Consider the following 15,580-nt stretch of genomic DNA (forward strand, 5'->3'; position numbering starts at 1 on the left):
CTAAAAACATCAGCTCTTTTTCCTTGAAATCTATAAGGGATTTTTCACAACCTCAAAATGTCTCTCAGCTCCTAACAACTTTGCTAGCCCCCTTTTTCTCTCTTTTTTTTTTTTTTTTTTTTTTTGGGTTGGGGGCCAAGACTTTTCAAAACTAGAGCTGGAGGTTCTCTACTTATCCCAATAAATCAATTCACTTGAGCACAAGAATCTATCCTTTTTATTTCTCCCAAATCATGATTACAACGCTCACCCTCCCACCTATAGCTAGACAATAGAGTGTCCAATCCAGCAAAAATGAAGATCAAGCATTGTCGTTCCCGATACTCTCAACATTATGCACATGTAAAACTTTCCGAAGAAGGCCTCACTCATCAAACAATGAAAGCTTAAAAGGAAGGAAAGGTTTTGGGAGTGGTCTACCACTAGAGTTTGTCAAAAAGAATGGCATAAAAGATGTGACAACTCAAGTGTGTATAGCCATGACTCAGTACACAAGAGACCCTAAGCAAGAAGCATTAAGTTCATTCAGTTCAAATAAGGTTGTAGCTGGCTTCAAAGACTGAGTTTCTACAATCAACAAGTTTCAAGAAGAGTTTTCAAGGCTCGAAACATACAAGTCTTTTCGAGAGGTGCATGGATACTCAGGTGCAACGTAGTGTTCTTTACAAGGTATTTAAAATCATTGCTTCCAATGCAAGTGAATGCAACCTATATGCTCTAGACTCTCCTAATGGTGCAAATGATGCAATCTAAATGAAAAATCTTTTTTTTTTTTTTTTTTTTTTTTTTTTTTTTTCAAATAGGTGTTCAATGCATGACTCAAATGAAACACAATGAAAGCAAACATGATCAAATGCTTGGTACCTCCCCCAAACTTTAGATACACAGTCTCTGTGTTCAAGGAAAGAGAGAGATACCGAGAAGAAAACTAATTTGCAAAAATGAAATGGTATATACAAGGGAGAGAAAGAAGTACCTCCTATGGATAGTATGTGGGGGCAGATGCCCCAGCATCGTCGTCGTCAGGAGGGAAGGTGGTGTAGTAACCACCGGATGCTGAACCGGAGCCTCCATACCATGGTTGGCTCTCAACCTCGTCAATCTCGTCCTTACTGTCTGAAGAAGCGAGGGATGGGGATTTGTTGCCTGAAGTGGAAGGTTGAGTGGGTGGGTTCCTCCACTTACGCTGAAGCTGCGCAGCAGTGAGGGGGAAGCCAAGAGCATCAGGCGGTGGTGGAGGCTGGGGGTTTGAGGTGTTCGCAAAAGCGAAATCGGCTGAGCTACATCCAGCTATTCCTCCCCTAGTTAAGACATCAGCTACTTTCTTCATGAACTTGGCTGAAGTCTTTGCCTGCTTCTTCACAGTCTTGCTGAGCGCCTTGCACTTATCCTTGAGCTTTTCTATCGTTCTGTCCTGAGCTTTGTTCCACCTCTGGAGACGACCAATGTGGTCATGAGCATCACGGAAAGCTCCAGGTGGAAGGACTCCGTGATGGGGCTTGAAGTAGTAGCGCGGAGGTCCATAGATATGCTCAGATGTGTCTGCAACAGGCGAGTCAGGTTGCGTAGGGACACTCCTTTTCCTTGATGGATCTGGTTGAATTGGATCGAGAGGCCCGTGTTCTCCGAGAAAGTACTCCTGGGGAATGTTGAAGCTGACAGCTCCAGGTATCTCTAAACTCGTCAGGTTCCGGTTTGGAAGAACCACCTTGACTGGCTTGCCCTGCAAGTAGTAGTGGTAGACGTAGTCCTTCCCATACATCCCACTGAAATAGGTGGCAATCCTCAAGTAGGTGCCATCAATGAACCTAGGCCCCGCTGCGTCCTTTCCCAAGGGAACATTCAAAAATTGGAGCAGTGGTGTGATCATTCCGCCTATCCCCATCTTTGGGCGCGAATCAGTGGTGTACCACGCCCAGTCTCTGTAGTGCTCGAGACGGCCCACAAAGAAACTGACAATCCCAAAGGTAGCATAGATATCAGTGCTGGGAAGGGGTAACAGTCCAGGTTGAGCGTATGGACGGATAGCCGGACAGAGCAGTCGCATGTCTTCCTCAGTAACCGTACCCGCTTGCTTCCGTGGGTAAAAAGCATGGACTAGCAATCTGTGGAGGTAGCGTACAGACGGGTGTCGGATGTGTGAGTTCTTGTCCGCCCCGGTTGTGAGAGACAATGTTTCACTTCTTAGATTTAGGTTAGGTCAAGAGAGATGAATGAGAATCGTGGGCTGAATCCCGTAAATAAACTTGAAGAATGAATATGATTTTATTGATAAGTTGAAAGATGATGAATACAAAGGAATGTATCTTGAGATGATTACTAAAGAATACGTAATGCTTTTAATCTAGTACAAAAGTTGATATATGGAAAAGAGATGGCTTGTCTTTTATCTTCTCCGTCTTTATATAGTCTAGGTTTCGTTGGCAACCCTTCAACTGTTCTCCGAGATATTCGGCTTCAATTACGGAACTCGCTTTAGGCTCCTCTTGACCGAGTCTCTTAAGGTGTTAGCTCACTTTCTGTCGTGACCTCTGCTATGATGTCTCCCAGGTCCAGTCGTCAGCTCGGCTTTCAGCTCCCTTTGTTATGATGGGCTTATCGCAACCCACATGCTAGCTCACGCTTATCGGTACCTCACCTGAGGGTCATATTCGGGTCCAACAGTTGCCCCCAGCTTCCGAATAAAATCCTTTGTCTCGGAAGCTAGAATCTAGCTATCGATCTTATCTTTTCGTTAAGATAATGATTAGTTCTTATCCTATTTAGATTCAGCTTACTCGATCTAACGGTCTTTATTACGTTTGGCAGAATCTACGGTTCAGATGGAGAGGGTTTGAAATGACTTTTCCGAATCTCGAGAGGTGATGGGATATAAAGCGGTGAACATTAACTGCTAGCCTCCCACTTTCTCCACGCCTCCGTTCGGTTTTCAAGGTAACTTCTCTCCTCTCTCTTTATTTTACTGCGATTTTTTTATCTTCCTCGTTACTTTTCTCTGCAAATTCTCTCCCAAACCTTGCAATCGATTTTCTCCTTAACCTTCCCATACTATGGATCATCCGAAAGAAGGTTCCGGGGAATCCGGGATGCCTCCCTCTGCTTCTGGAGCTAAACTACTGAAAGTTAAGCAAGAAGTCGGAGCCAAGATGAGGAAGGGGAAAAAGACAGCCAGGGAGGCAATCGCGACCAGAGTTTCTAAACGGAAGAAGAAAGACGATTCTAGTGGGAGCAGTCCTCACTCGCCTTCGTTGCTGAAAAATCAAGACGTGGTTAACCTCATGGTTCAAGCTCTCGGCCAAAAGGAGCTTGGCCGTGCCTGTAATTCCGACGAAACCCCCGAGACCGCTCCGGAGGGTTGGTTCTGTTGCCATGAGAAGTACATCTCCAAGTCTCACTTGAGATTTCCTCTTCCGACCCTACTGCTTGATCTACTAGATCATTATCAGTTAGCCCTTTCCCAACTCTGTCCCTCGGTTATCCGGGTGATAAACGGCTTTATCACTAGGTCCAAAGAGGAGGGGGTTAGCGTCGGTCTTACCGAACTTATGAGCCTCTTTTCCCTGAAGGAAAGCGCCTCTAAGGAGGGTGGTACCGGGACCTACTACCTCCCTAGTCGTCCCAATCATGTTATCTTCAGATTCTCTAGTAGTGATGATGACTGGAGGAAGAAGTATTTTTACGTTAAAGTTGATCCTTCGACGGTTCCTGTGGGTCGGAACCTTAGGGTCACTTGGACTAATCCATCTGGTTAGGAATTCTAGGGATATGCTTTTTCCGTTTTATTCATTTATGGCCGAGTAACCTTTTTGCTCTGATTTACTTGCAGAAATCGAAGATCCTCCGAAGCTCTCTACCAAGCTCACCAGGGCTCTATACCGCAAGTTGCAGCAGAGTCCCTGTACCTGGGTAGCCTACACCACTTCTCGAATAAGTGCAGCCAGATTCCCAGATACCTACAACGCCTCTTTCCAAGATCCCATTCCTGCTGAGAACCTTGAGAGTAAGTTCTTGTTCGAACCTTTTTAATGATTTTATCGCTTTGAAGTTTTTAAACTTAAGGATTTCCATTGTTCCAGTTTCGGCAGGCGATTCAGTTGTATCGATCTCAACTGGTGCTAGTGCTTCGGGAACTGAAAAGTCTCAGCCAGGTGACATGACTCTGCGACCATCATTCCGTTCTAGGGGTAACCCCTCTAAAGCTGCCAGTGCTTCTCGTGGAAGCGACAGGAACCAAGGAGGATCGTTCCTTATCTCAATGAAGGAAGTTTTGGACGACGGAGGATCCAAACCTGTTGTCGAGACTACTCCAACTGAGGTTGTAGCTCAGGATGCTGCTCCTCTCCCTGAGGTCCAGGTGCCGGAGGCTGACTACCAGGCTCCGAAGGGTACCTCTGAGGTCGAGCCGTCGAGACACAAGAGGCCCAGGACCGATCAGGGCGGAGCTCCCACCCGTTCTTCTTCCTCGTCCTCTAGAGGAGGGACTGTTGGGTGGAGCTTTACCCATTCGAAGCCTGGGTCGATCCTGGACGACTCTTGGGGCCTAGCTGCGATAATGAGGCACCTGAAGAGCGTGGGATGTCCCCTTCCAGCGCTCAAGGACCTGACTAACCGAGATGAGTATCTCGATATTGCCCACTGTATGGGTCAGGTACGTGATCTCTATCTGTTCTTTGTTTACATTCTTTGGAGACGATGATATATATTTTTTTTTGGATTTATTGCAGTTGGCTGGGGCTGTTAACAGGGCCCAGCTCAGGTTTGAGAATGCTCTGTGTGCTGCCCCCAATGCTGGTGAACTTGCTGAGGTTACCGAGATGGTTAAGGCAGCCAAAGCCGATCTTGACCAAGCCCGGGTTCGAATTTCTGAACTCGAAGCCGAAGTGACGAGGCTAGGCTCGAAGGCCGATGCTCAGCAAGGAGAGATCGAGAGTCAAAAGCTCGATATCCAGGTGAAGAGCAGGAGGATCAATGATTTGGAGGCTGCTCGAAAGATAGCTGAGCATCAAGTACGTGAGCTCATTGCCTCATCCCAGGATAGCCAGAAGAACAAGGAAGCTGAAGTCAAGCTGGCTGTCAGGGAAGGGAAGAAAGAAGTCGCCGAAGCTTACGGCAAGATCCTGGTCTGTGTTAAGGAGAAGTTTGCTAGGAAGAAAGATGAGGTCAACGCCTTGGTGTACGCTCAGGAGCTCCAAGCTAATGCCGACCTCTTGAAGGATATGCTGAACAACAAGATCCAAAGCGTTGAAGAGGAGTACAACCAATTGGTGGCCTTATTACCAGAAGCGACAACTGCGTATGAGAAGGCTCAAGTCTCTGACTTCTCGGTCAGCAAGCTTCCTCTTCCCCAGATCTCGGAGAGTTCAGGTACTTTCGAGATTAACATGTTTAATCCATCCTTTTCTGGGGAGTATGGCTCTAATTTGGGTTTGATGGCTCCTGACTTAGCTCCAGTCGAGGCAGCAATAGGAGGTGATGGCAATGTGGTCGATGAGGGAGTTCCTGCCGGTGCTGGTGATCCGATTCAGGAAGAGAAGGAAGATTGAGAGCTACGGCTCTTTTAGCTTTATGTTTTGTGTTTTTAAGACTTCGGCCTAAGGGCTTTGTTTCGTTATGCATTATGACTTAGTGCCTGAGGAGGCCTTTAAACCTTAACACTTGCTGGATTTCAATAGCCTGGGGAGGCTTTTAAACCCTTTCTTATGTTTAAATCGTGGCTATTATTTCTGTTTTAAGTTTTTGAACTTAACCTCGTTTCATTTAATCATAGTGATTGCGAATCTCAGATGAGTTGTGTGCTGTCATCGTTGAGTCGGATTAGGACCTTTAGTCTTAATTTATGATAAGCATTTAGCTTAATGGATATTCGGTCGTGATAACCTTAAAGAGAAGTTCTTGATTTTAGCTCGGGGACCTGAGTCCGATTCGAAAGGTTCTGGGACCTGGTTGTTCAGGTTCGTAGGAACCTGGATTTAGATTCATAGGGACCTGAGTTAATTCGAAGGACTTCGAGGCCTTTGAAGTTTAACGGATGGAATTGAGGAATTTCGGGATTTTCCTGATTCTTTAGGATTTTAAGACCTTTCGATTTTGATAAGGGTTTCAAGACCTTTTGGTTTTGATTAGGATTTTAGGACCTGGTTGATTGTTAAGGATTTTAGGACCTTGCTGATTGTTAAGGATTTTAAGACCTTAGTTTATGTTAAGGATTTTAAGACCTTTGGGTGTATTAAGGATTTTAAGACCTTAGGTTCAGGTTTTCAGGGACCTGAATGTATTCGAGATTGTTGAGCTTAGGTCCCGATTTAGGGGGACCTAAATTTTCTTGGAGGGTTTTAAGACCTTTGATGTTTATGAAACTGAATCAATCGTTTTATTAATATCAGATATCAGAGAATACATGATTCAGATTATTTACACAGTAACTATTTTTAGGCTAAGTGTTCTTGGTAACACCTGCCCCTTTGGCTTAGGTGAGGAGGTTGGTGAGAAGAGGTTGGGGCTGCACTCATGACGGAGTTGCCTACGTACCCAGTCAAGGGATCAAGCCAAACGTAGTTCAGGGGTTTTAGGTACCTAATGATAGTATCTTTTGAGGTTCGTGGCATTCCACGATCGGATTTCAGGTACCCCGGTTCGTACCTTCTGGAGTTTGTAAACTCCGGGTCGTACTATGTGGATAATTCGGTAGGGTCCTTCCCAGTTGGTTCCTAACTTTCCAGCTCCCGGTTCCTTTGTTCCTTCGAACACTTTCCTAAGCACTAGGTCCCCTACGGCGAACTGTCGGGGCCTTACTTTGGAATTGTAGTGTCGTGCCATTGCTTGCTGATAATTTTGAATGCGAAGCAAGGCTTGGTCTCGTCTTTCCTCGATCAAGTCGAGGCTATCCATCAGGAGCTGGTTATTAGCTGCGGGATTTGAGGTGCAGAGCTCCCGTCTGAGGCTACCTGCGGTGGTTTCTGCTGGGACGACAGCTTCCATCCCATAAGCTAAGGAGAAGGGAGTTTCCTCTGTAGCTTTTCGTGGGGTGGTTCGGCAGGCCCATAGTACTTCGGGTAGTTTTTCCGACCAAAGCTCCTTTTGGGCTCCTAGGCGTTTCTTGAGGTTTGCTAAAACTGATTTGTTGGCAGCCTCCGCCTGTCCGTTCCCTTGAGGTCGCCGAGGTGATGAGAAGGTGAGGCGGATGTTCCATTTATCGCAGAAACTTTTGAAGTCGTGGGATATGAACTGTCCTCCATTGTCGGTTACGATTTCGTATGGGACGCCATGCCTGCATACGATGTTTTTCCAAACAAATCCTTCGACCTCGAATCTGTTTATTTGTTGGAAAGCTTCAGCTTCAATCCATTTCGTGAAGTAGTCGGTTAGGACCAGGAGGTTTAGTAACTTCTTTCCTTTCCCTGAAGGTACTAATGGACCTATAATGTCCATAGACCACCTCATGAATGGGTAGGGAGCTGATATGTTAGACAGCTTTTCCGCTGGTTGGTGTATGATCGGTGCATGCCTTTGGCATTTGTCGCACGATGAGGAGTAGACCTCACAATCTGCGATAATGGTAGGCCAGAAGTAGCCTTGTCTTTTTATTCGGATGGCTAAGGCTCTGCCTCCGGAATGGTTTCCACAGGAACCGTCGTGCATTTCCTTCATGAGTTTCATAGCTACTAGGCCGTGAACGCATTTTAGGTAAGGTCCGGAGACACTTCGTTTGTGGAGGGCTGACTCGATTATACAGTATCTTGCTGCTAAAGCTTTGAGTTTTCGAGCCTCCCACTTGTTGGGTGGAATTTTTCCCTCTAGGATGTAATCCATGATCGGTATTCTCCAGTCTTCTCTCCCTACAACTTTGTTGTGAAGAGAGGAGGGAGATTCCTGTTCGGGACCTGGTGCCGTGGTGCCCCCGGAGATATTCGTTGGAGTAGGTTCTGGGTTCTGAGGAATATCTCCAATTTCCTCGTTATCCCCTGTGGTTTGTGTAGCGTTCCTAGATGCGTTTTTAAGAGCGGTGCGGCTTCTTGTTTGGACTTTATAGACAAGTGGCTCCGAGGTCTGGATGGTGCCCCCGGAGGTACTCGTAGAGTTAGGCTCTAGGGAGTCTGAACTTCGGTGAGTACCTTCACTTTTGTCGTTGTTTTCCGGGTTCTGGGTTGCTTTCCTGGAGGTGTGCTTTCTAAAGCTGCGTGTTCTAGTTTTCGGGAACCAGAATGTCGTGAAAACTTGGGTAGCTACCGTCGGGAGGCTGTTATCCTCTATTTTTTCCTTTGGTTTGCTATCCATCTCAGCCTTGGTAGCTATGTCGATACTTGGCTTCTCGATTCCTTCCACGGGTATAATTCGTTTTACGAGAGGGTCGGATGTGGAAGCTAATGCGGCGAGCGCGTCTGCTGAGGAGTTCTCCCCTCGTGGGATCCTCGTTAGCTCGAACTTGTCAAACTGCTTTGTGAGGTTTAGGACGACCTCGAGGTATGCCCCCATTCTTTCGTCCCTTGTTTCGTATTCCCCGTGAAACTGGCTAGCTACCAGCTGCGAGTCGCTGTAGGCGTTTAGCTCCCGAATTCCGAGGCTCAGGGCGAGCTTTAATCCAGCGATTAGTGCTTCGTACTCGGCCTCGTTGTTGGAAGCGTTAAATCCAAGTCTATAGGATTGTTCGATGGTTTCTCCGGCTGAGGAGGTTAGTCTTAAACCGACACCGGAGCCTTGCCTTGACGAGGCTCCGTCCACGTATAGGCTCCATTTCGGAACCTCTGTTTCCTGGTCTAGATGTTCGGATGCTAGCTCAATAACGAAATCGGCGAGGACCTGAGCTTTTGCTGCTGCTCGGGGTCTGTACTCGATGTCGTACTCGCTGAGCTCTATAGCCCATTTTGCTAATCGTCCGGATTGGCTAGGGCTATGCAGAATCGTCCGTAATGGTTGTGAGGTCATTACGATGATCGAGTGCGATTGGAAATAAGGTCGCAGCTTCCTGGCAGCTGTCACGACTGCTAGGGCTAGTTTTTCCATGGTGGGATATCTCGTCTCGGCGTCTATTAAGCTTTTGCTAGTATAATAGACAGGTCTCTGTTCGTTTTGTTCCTCTCGTACTAGCACTCCGCTGACTGCAGCTGCCGACACGGCGAGGTACAGGTACAGTGGTTCTCCTACTACAGGTTTGGATAGTATCGGAGGTTCCGAGAGGTAAGCCTTCAGCTGTTTGAAGGCTTCTTCGCACTTTTCATCCCATAAGAACTTCTTATTATTTTTCAGAAGTTTATAGAATGGAAGGCATTTATCGGTGGACCTGGAGATGAATCGATTTAGTGCTGCGATCCGTCCGGTCAATCTTTGTACCTCTCTGGTCGTTTTAGGTGATGGCATTTCCAGGAATGTCGCTATTTGTTTCGGGTTGGCTTCGATGCCTCTTTCGGTTACGAGGTAACCTAGGAATTCGCCGGAAGGTACTCCGAAGGTACACTTAGCTGGGTTTAGCTTCATGTCGTATTTGTTGAGGATTTCGAAACATTCTCTTAGATGGGAGATGTGGTCCTCCCCCTTTGAGGATTTGACTAACATGTCGTCGATGTAGACTTCCATGGTTTTTCCGAGTTGTCCAGCGAACATTTTATTTACTAACCTTTGATAGGTAGCTCCCGCGTTTTTCAAACCAAACGGCATGACCTTGTAACAATAGGTTCCTCGTTCAGTTATGAATGCGGTTTTCTCTTGATCCTCAGGATCCATCATAATCTGGTTATATCCTGAAAAGGCATCCATAAAGGACAAGAGCTGGTGTCCAGCCGTTGCTTCGACCAAACGATCGATATGAGGTAACGGGAAGCTGTCCTTAGGACAGGCTTTGTTTAAATCGGTGAAGTCTACACAGATTCTCCATTTCCCATTCTTCTTTTTTACTACCACTGGGTTAGCTAGCCAATCGGGGTATTGTACCTCTCGGATGGACCCGGCCTTTGTTAGTCGATCGACCTCGTCGTTGACAGCTTGGGCTTTTTCTAGACCTAGCTTACGACGTTTCTGTTTGATCGGTTTAAAAGTAGGGTCTACATTGAGCTTATGAGTGGTGACATTTGCATCTATGCCTTTCATGTCGCTGGTGGTCCATGCAAAGGTTTTGATATTCTGTTTTAGGAATTCGACGAGCTCCTTTTTGGTTTCGAGAGGTAGCTCGGATCCGATGCTCACCTGTTTCTCAGGATTTGAGTCGTCGATGCTAACTTTTTCGGTGAGGTTCTTAGGGGGACCTCGGATATTTCGTTGCATTTCGCGACTCTCCTGGATCTGTAATTGCTATTGGGGGGATTCTTTTATGATCTCGAATCCTCCCAGGTAACAGATCCTTGAAATCTTTTGGCTACCGTGTATGGTAGCTATTCCGTTGGTTGTTGGAAATTTCACGCATTGGTGATAAGTTGAAGCTACTGCTTTCATCTTATGAATCCAAGGCCTTCCGAGGATTGCGTGGAAAGGGGATGGTTTGTCGACAACTATGAAGTTGGTCATTTTCATGACTCCGCCAGCTATAATTGGGAGCTTAATTGTTCCCAATGAGGTGGCTGTTTCACCTGAGAAACCTACGAGGTTGGATTTCTGGTCGACAATTTCGTAGTCGTCTATTTCCATTCCCTTTAGTGCGTTGTAGAAAATAAGATCGACGGAGCTTCCGGTGTCGATCATGAGCTTAGGTACCTCGTACCCTGCTATATTTAATGTTATGACAAGGGCATCGTCATGAGGTCTATCGAGGTCTAATGTCTCACTCTCCCAGAAAGAGATCTTAGTGTTAGACTCAGGCTTGGTCGGTTTGGACTGAGTGTTTGACACAGCTTTCCGTACGTGACTTTTAATAGAGTTAACGGAGTCTTGACACACATCGGACCCTCCAAGGATGTAATCGATCCTTGAGCCAGGGCTCGATTGGGGAGGTGGTTTACTCAAGAGGGCCTCGATTTGTAGGCTTTTTCCTTGTGGAAACTTTCCAAGGATCATATCGACTCTCTTTTTGGGAGCTGGGGGTGGTGAGTCTGTTTCTTTTTCAGGTGACCTCTCGCGTTTTGGAGAGCTATCTCTGGGACCTCTCTTCTGATAAGGTTGTGGCTTTTTGAGGTCCACATCTTTTATTTCTCCGGCTGCGAATTTAGCAGCCAGTTGTCGTTGGAGGTCCCAACATTCTTCGGTTGAATGTCCCTTTCGATCGTGGTAAGAGCAATGTTTGCTCTCGTCATAACCTTTGGACCAGGGGGCTTTAGCTGTCGCGGCGACAGGTTTTTCTTCCTTGTCTTCCTCGACTACGTAAGAATGTTCTCCCTGGGTCTGATTATTTCGGGAGCTACCTCTTTTGTGAGGTCCCTTTCCATCGGAGGCTTCGCCTTTCGGGTGACTCTGGGGTTTTCTGTGGAGCTTATCTAATGCTGCCATTTCCTCCTCCAAGGTAATGTATCTAGAGGCCTTATGGAGGGCGTCATCGATAGTTGGAGGGGGATTTAGCGTTAGCTCCGAGAAGAAACCTGATTTATACCAGAGACCTCTCCTAAGAGCCTCAATGGCTACCTGATCGTTGGGATTCGAGAGTTTAGTTCTTACTGCTCTGAACTTTTCGATGTAGACTCGCAGTGAGTCTCCCAGTCCTTGTCTGATCTTCCAGAGGTCAGCCTCAGACGCTTGTTTCAGGATGTGAGTTGAATATTGCTTCATAAAGGCGTTAGCCAATTGATCGAAACTGTCTATAGAGTTCGGCTCGAGGCTGGAGAACCATTCGAGAGCTGTTCCGATCAGGTTTTCGGCAAATGTTCTGCAATATCCTGCATCACACTCTTCCTTTGTGAAGTGAGCTTTAACGATAGCTAATCGGAAGGCTCTTAAATAGGCCTTTGGGTCTGCGTTCCCATCGTATTCAGGAATCTTAATTTTTCGAGTATCTCTTATGTAAGAGTTGGCAATTCTATCGGTGAACGGAGTTCCACGAGTCTCCTCAATTAAGCTCTCGATTTCGGGAGCTGAGCTCGTTACCTTGTGAACTTGAGCTCCCAATTTCTGGAGAGCTGCGTGGGTTCGCTCCATGTACCTGCGAATTGCGTCAGGTCCCTCGAAGGGAAGGACATTTGGGTCATTATCAGATACTCGGCGAGCAGGTTCCTGGTGAGACCGAGCTCGGTCGTCTTCCCAGCTAGCTGGCGAAATAGGTCGCTCATTGGTCCTTAGGCTCCGAGCGAGGTTAGTGCGGAGAGCTGCAGGATCAGCATCCGTCCTTTGGTATTCGTCTGTGCTTGGGGTTGAAACCCTAGCTTGAAACACTGAAGCTGATGTTCTGGCCCCGGACGGTATGTTGGTTCCTGCTCCAGACCCGGAAGGAGGTGGCGGTGGAGGCAAACGGGTGCTCCCACCGGTGTTTCGATCAGGCATGGAGCTAGTTGTAGCTACATTGCTCCCCATGGTGCTGGTGATAGGAGGGGTAAACGCAGGAGCTGTCCTAGCGCGAGGCGTTTGGAAAGCAGGTTCCTGCCCTTCTGCACCTGGGCTATCAGGGGAGAAGTTCAGGCGCTCTCTAGGGAAGGAAGGGTCAGCTAACCGTTCATGGAAAGTGACTCCTCTTCCCTGGTGGACGGACGGTTGGGTCGTTGCGGATTGAGATCTGGTTATCTCTTCGAACTGTTGCTGCCGTTCGGCTAACTGTTGCACCGTTCGCTCGGTCTCTTGAGCTTTGTCCACTAACTGGAGCATCATCCGACGGATCTCAGAAAGCTGATCTTCCGTTTGGTTCGGAGCGGATTGATGCGATGGGTTATTGAGGGCTGAGGACCCAGAGTTGGTCCCTCCGGAGGCTCTCGGGTTATTTGCCCCCGGAGCAGTGCGATTCGGTGAGCTATTGCTCTGGTTCGATTGATCGGGGTTAGATGGATTCGTTCCGTCTAATGGATTCATCCTTTAAGCTTTAGAGAAAGGGATTCGATTATTTGTCCCCACAGACGGCGCCAATTGTGAGAGACAAGGTTTCACTTCTTAGATTTAGGTTAGGTCAAGAGAGATGAATGAGAATCGTGGGCTGAATCCCGTAAATAAACTTGAAGAATGAATATGATTTTATTGATGAGTTGAAAGATGATGAATACAAAGGAATGTATCTTGAGATGATTACTAAAGAATACGTAATGCTTTTAATCTAGTACAAAAGCTGATATATGGAAAAGAGATGGCTTGTCTTTTATCTTCTCCGTCTTTATATAGTCTAGGTTTCGTTGGCAACCCTTCAACTGTTCTCCGAGATATTCGGCTTCAATTACGGAACTCGCTTTAGGCTCCTCTTGACCGAGTCTCTTAAGGTGTTAGCTCACTTTCTGTCGTGACCTCTGCTATGATGTCTCCCAGGTCCAGTCGTCAGCTCGGCTTTCAGCTCCCTTTGTTATGATGGGCTTATCGCAACCCACATGCTAGCTCACGCTTATCGGTACCTCACCTGAGGGTCACATTCGGGTCCAACACCGGTAGAGTGCTTGTTTCCAGTGATCAACTTCCAGAGCTGTGTGGGGAGGTTCTCACACTTGGGAAGTGAGTGGTCTTCTAGGTCTTGGAACCCCATGACCCTCCCAATGTCCTTGAAGTTCATGTTGAATTCTCTTCCATTGACCTTGAACCTGATTTTTCCCCATCCTTGTCTCACATGCGCCGTGTCATGGTAAGTGACCACAAGAGAGGATAGGAACTGACAAGTGACATCCTTGTAGAAAGGATAAGCCATGGTGAGGAGTTTTGGCATCTTCAAATGTCCCAGCATCGTCTCAATATCAGACTCTAGACCCAACTCCTTCAGCAAATCGAGGTCGGCAAACCTGGTTGGAGCCCAAGTGACTCCATTCTTCAAATGATCATATAGCTCCTCCACAGATGGAGTTTTCGTTCTGTCTCGATCAACAGCAACCCCTTTGCCCTTTGACATTTTGGCTTTCTTCGTAGGTGCCGGCTCATCTTCACTCTCAGTTTCACCTTCCTCATGGGTGTTAACTGGTACGCTTTTTCCTGCCCTCTTCTCGTGTTCTTTCGATTTCTTTGCAGCCAACGTCTGCTGTCGCACAGTCCTATGCGTCCCTGAGCCAGTTGGCTCGCTGGTTAAAGCTTTTCCTCTTAGTGCAAACTCTTGACTTTCGGCTTCTTGCCTCTCAGCTTCCAACCTTCCCTTTGTCTTCTTAACCATTTTCACCTGAAAAATTACCAACTTGGAAAGGGATAAGTAGATGGAAGTAAAGAAAAGCAAGACTTTGCAAGTGAAATTTTTGCAAAAGTGAACTTAACAGGTGAATTTTTCAGTTTAAACTCAAGTTCAACACAATGCAACAATGTAACATCTTAACTCATCTAGTCCACCCACAAACACACCCAATTAAGATCAAATTCGAAAAACCCCCAAATCCATGAATCCTAATTTTGCCTAAGTGCGATTTAAACTCAATTTCACCATTAATTCAACAACCCAACTTGATAGATAAACTTTCCCTAGTCTATTTCACCACAATCTAGCAAGAAAAGAACCAAATTTCGACTTTCAAATTCTAGGGTTCATGGACCTACGAATTTGAATTTAAAAACTCAATACCTTGCTCTGGATGAAAGGAAATGGTGAATGGGTAGTGAAGAATAGACTACAGGGGCGAAAGCTTGGATTTAGAAACAAGAACTAGTTGATTTGGGTGAGAATTGAGAAGGTTTTGGGAATTTTGGTGTGGGTGAGTTTGAGAGAGTTTGTGAGTTTTTGAGAGGAAGGGAGAGTGATAGAGATGGAGTCGCGGGGGTTGGGGTAGGTTTAGGGTCGTCCGGTTCAGTCTAGGGTGGTTAGGGTCGGTTTACTTGAGTTAAACCGGGGTTTAGAGTTAGGAAACTTACCTGGACCGGTTCGGGAGCGACGTGAGGGTGTCGCTGGGAGAGGTCGCTCCCGAGTCGTTTCCTCGCGTCGTGTTTCGACTAAACCGCGAGCGACCTTGTAGTATCGCTCTAGAAACCTCGCTCTGAGCTGGAGCGACGTCAAGGTGTCGCGCTAGGGCGTCGCTCTGGGTTAGTTTTTGAACTCCGTTTCGTCGAAACTGCGAGCGACCTTGTAGTTTCGCTCTAGAAACCTCGCTCTGAGCTGGAGCGACCTTGAGGTGTCGCTGTGAGACCTCGCTCCCACGCACAACTCCTGCTCAAAACTGAACCGATCAAGCACCTGCACACAACTTCTCTCCAATTTTTTTTTTATTTATTTTTTATGCAATAAGATGAAAAATGAAAATACCAATGCAATATATACAAGGATACGCATGGGACTTCCTCCCAAGTGAGCTTGTTTTAAGTCCCGAGCTTGACTTTGCCTCCTTTTAGATTAGGCCGGTGTAGGATCAGACAGTGGAACTGAAGTTCCCAGGTCTTCCGATTTGGTTCCCAAGTAAAGCTTCGCCCTTTGTCCATTGATGGTGAACTCTCTTCCATCAGAAGTCCACAAAACTATTGCTCCATAAGGTTTAACCTCTTTAATCTTGAAAGGACCAGACCACCTTGACTTGAGCTTGCCTGGAAACAATTTCAGTCTGGAGTTGTATAGAAGAACTTGATTTCCTTCTTT

General features: G+C 46.7%; 2 protein-coding genes across 3 annotated transcripts; one reads left to right on the plus strand and one right to left on the minus strand.

Moving 5' to 3' along the window:
* The first annotated feature begins 3,831 nt into the window (after positions 1–3,831).
* On the plus strand, positions 3,832–5,732 carry LOC125583510. Of its 2 annotated transcripts, XM_048750536.1 has the most exons (4): positions 3,832–4,000; positions 4,077–4,648; positions 4,725–5,364; positions 5,446–5,732. In XM_048750536.1, exons 2-4 carry the CDS (start codon positions 4,154–4,156, stop codon positions 5,541–5,543), a joined length of 1,233 nt encoding a protein of 410 aa, XP_048606493.1. In that variant the 5' UTR covers positions 3,832–4,000; positions 4,077–4,153; the 3' UTR covers positions 5,544–5,732. The 2 variants fall into 2 exon arrangements, with proteins under 2 accessions (XP_048606493.1, XP_048606494.1); XM_048750537.1 differs by lacking the exon at positions 3,832–4,000 and having other exon boundaries at positions 4,150–4,648; positions 5,452–5,732.
* Positions 5,733–5,809: 77 nt separating this feature from the next.
* LOC125583509 lies at positions 5,810–10,254 on the minus strand. The gene has a single exon (XM_048750535.1). It carries the CDS (start codon positions 10,252–10,254, stop codon positions 6,574–6,576), a length of 3,681 nt encoding a protein of 1,226 aa, XP_048606492.1. The 3' UTR covers positions 5,810–6,573.
* Between the last annotated feature and the right edge of the window lie 5,326 nt (positions 10,255–15,580).

This window comes from Brassica napus, chromosome C3 (genome assembly GCF_020379485.1).
Source record: "Brassica napus cultivar Da-Ae chromosome C3, Da-Ae, whole genome shotgun sequence".
In the NCBI taxonomy this organism is placed as follows: Eukaryota; Viridiplantae; Streptophyta; class Magnoliopsida; order Brassicales; family Brassicaceae; genus Brassica; species Brassica napus.

What these genes read in the sequence shown, in the direction of transcription:
- LOC125583509 (XM_048750535.1), bottom strand. Translation starts at nt 10,254, where the DNA reads ATGCAACGAAATATCCGAGGTCCCCCTAAGAACCTCACCGAAAAAGTT.
- LOC125583510 (XM_048750536.1), top strand. Translation starts at nt 4,154, where the DNA reads ATGACTCTGCGACCATCATTCCGTTCTAGGGGTAACCCCTCTAAAGCT. An exon ending in TTGCCCACTGTATGGGTCAG is followed by an intron (nt 4,649 to 4,724) that starts GTACGTGATCTC and finishes GATTTATTGCAG; the next exon opens with TTGGCTGGGGCTGTTAACAG. An exon ending in CCAGATCTCGGAGAGTTCAG is followed by an intron (nt 5,365 to 5,445) that starts GTACTTTCGAGA and finishes CTCCTGACTTAG; the next exon opens with CTCCAGTCGAGGCAGCAATA.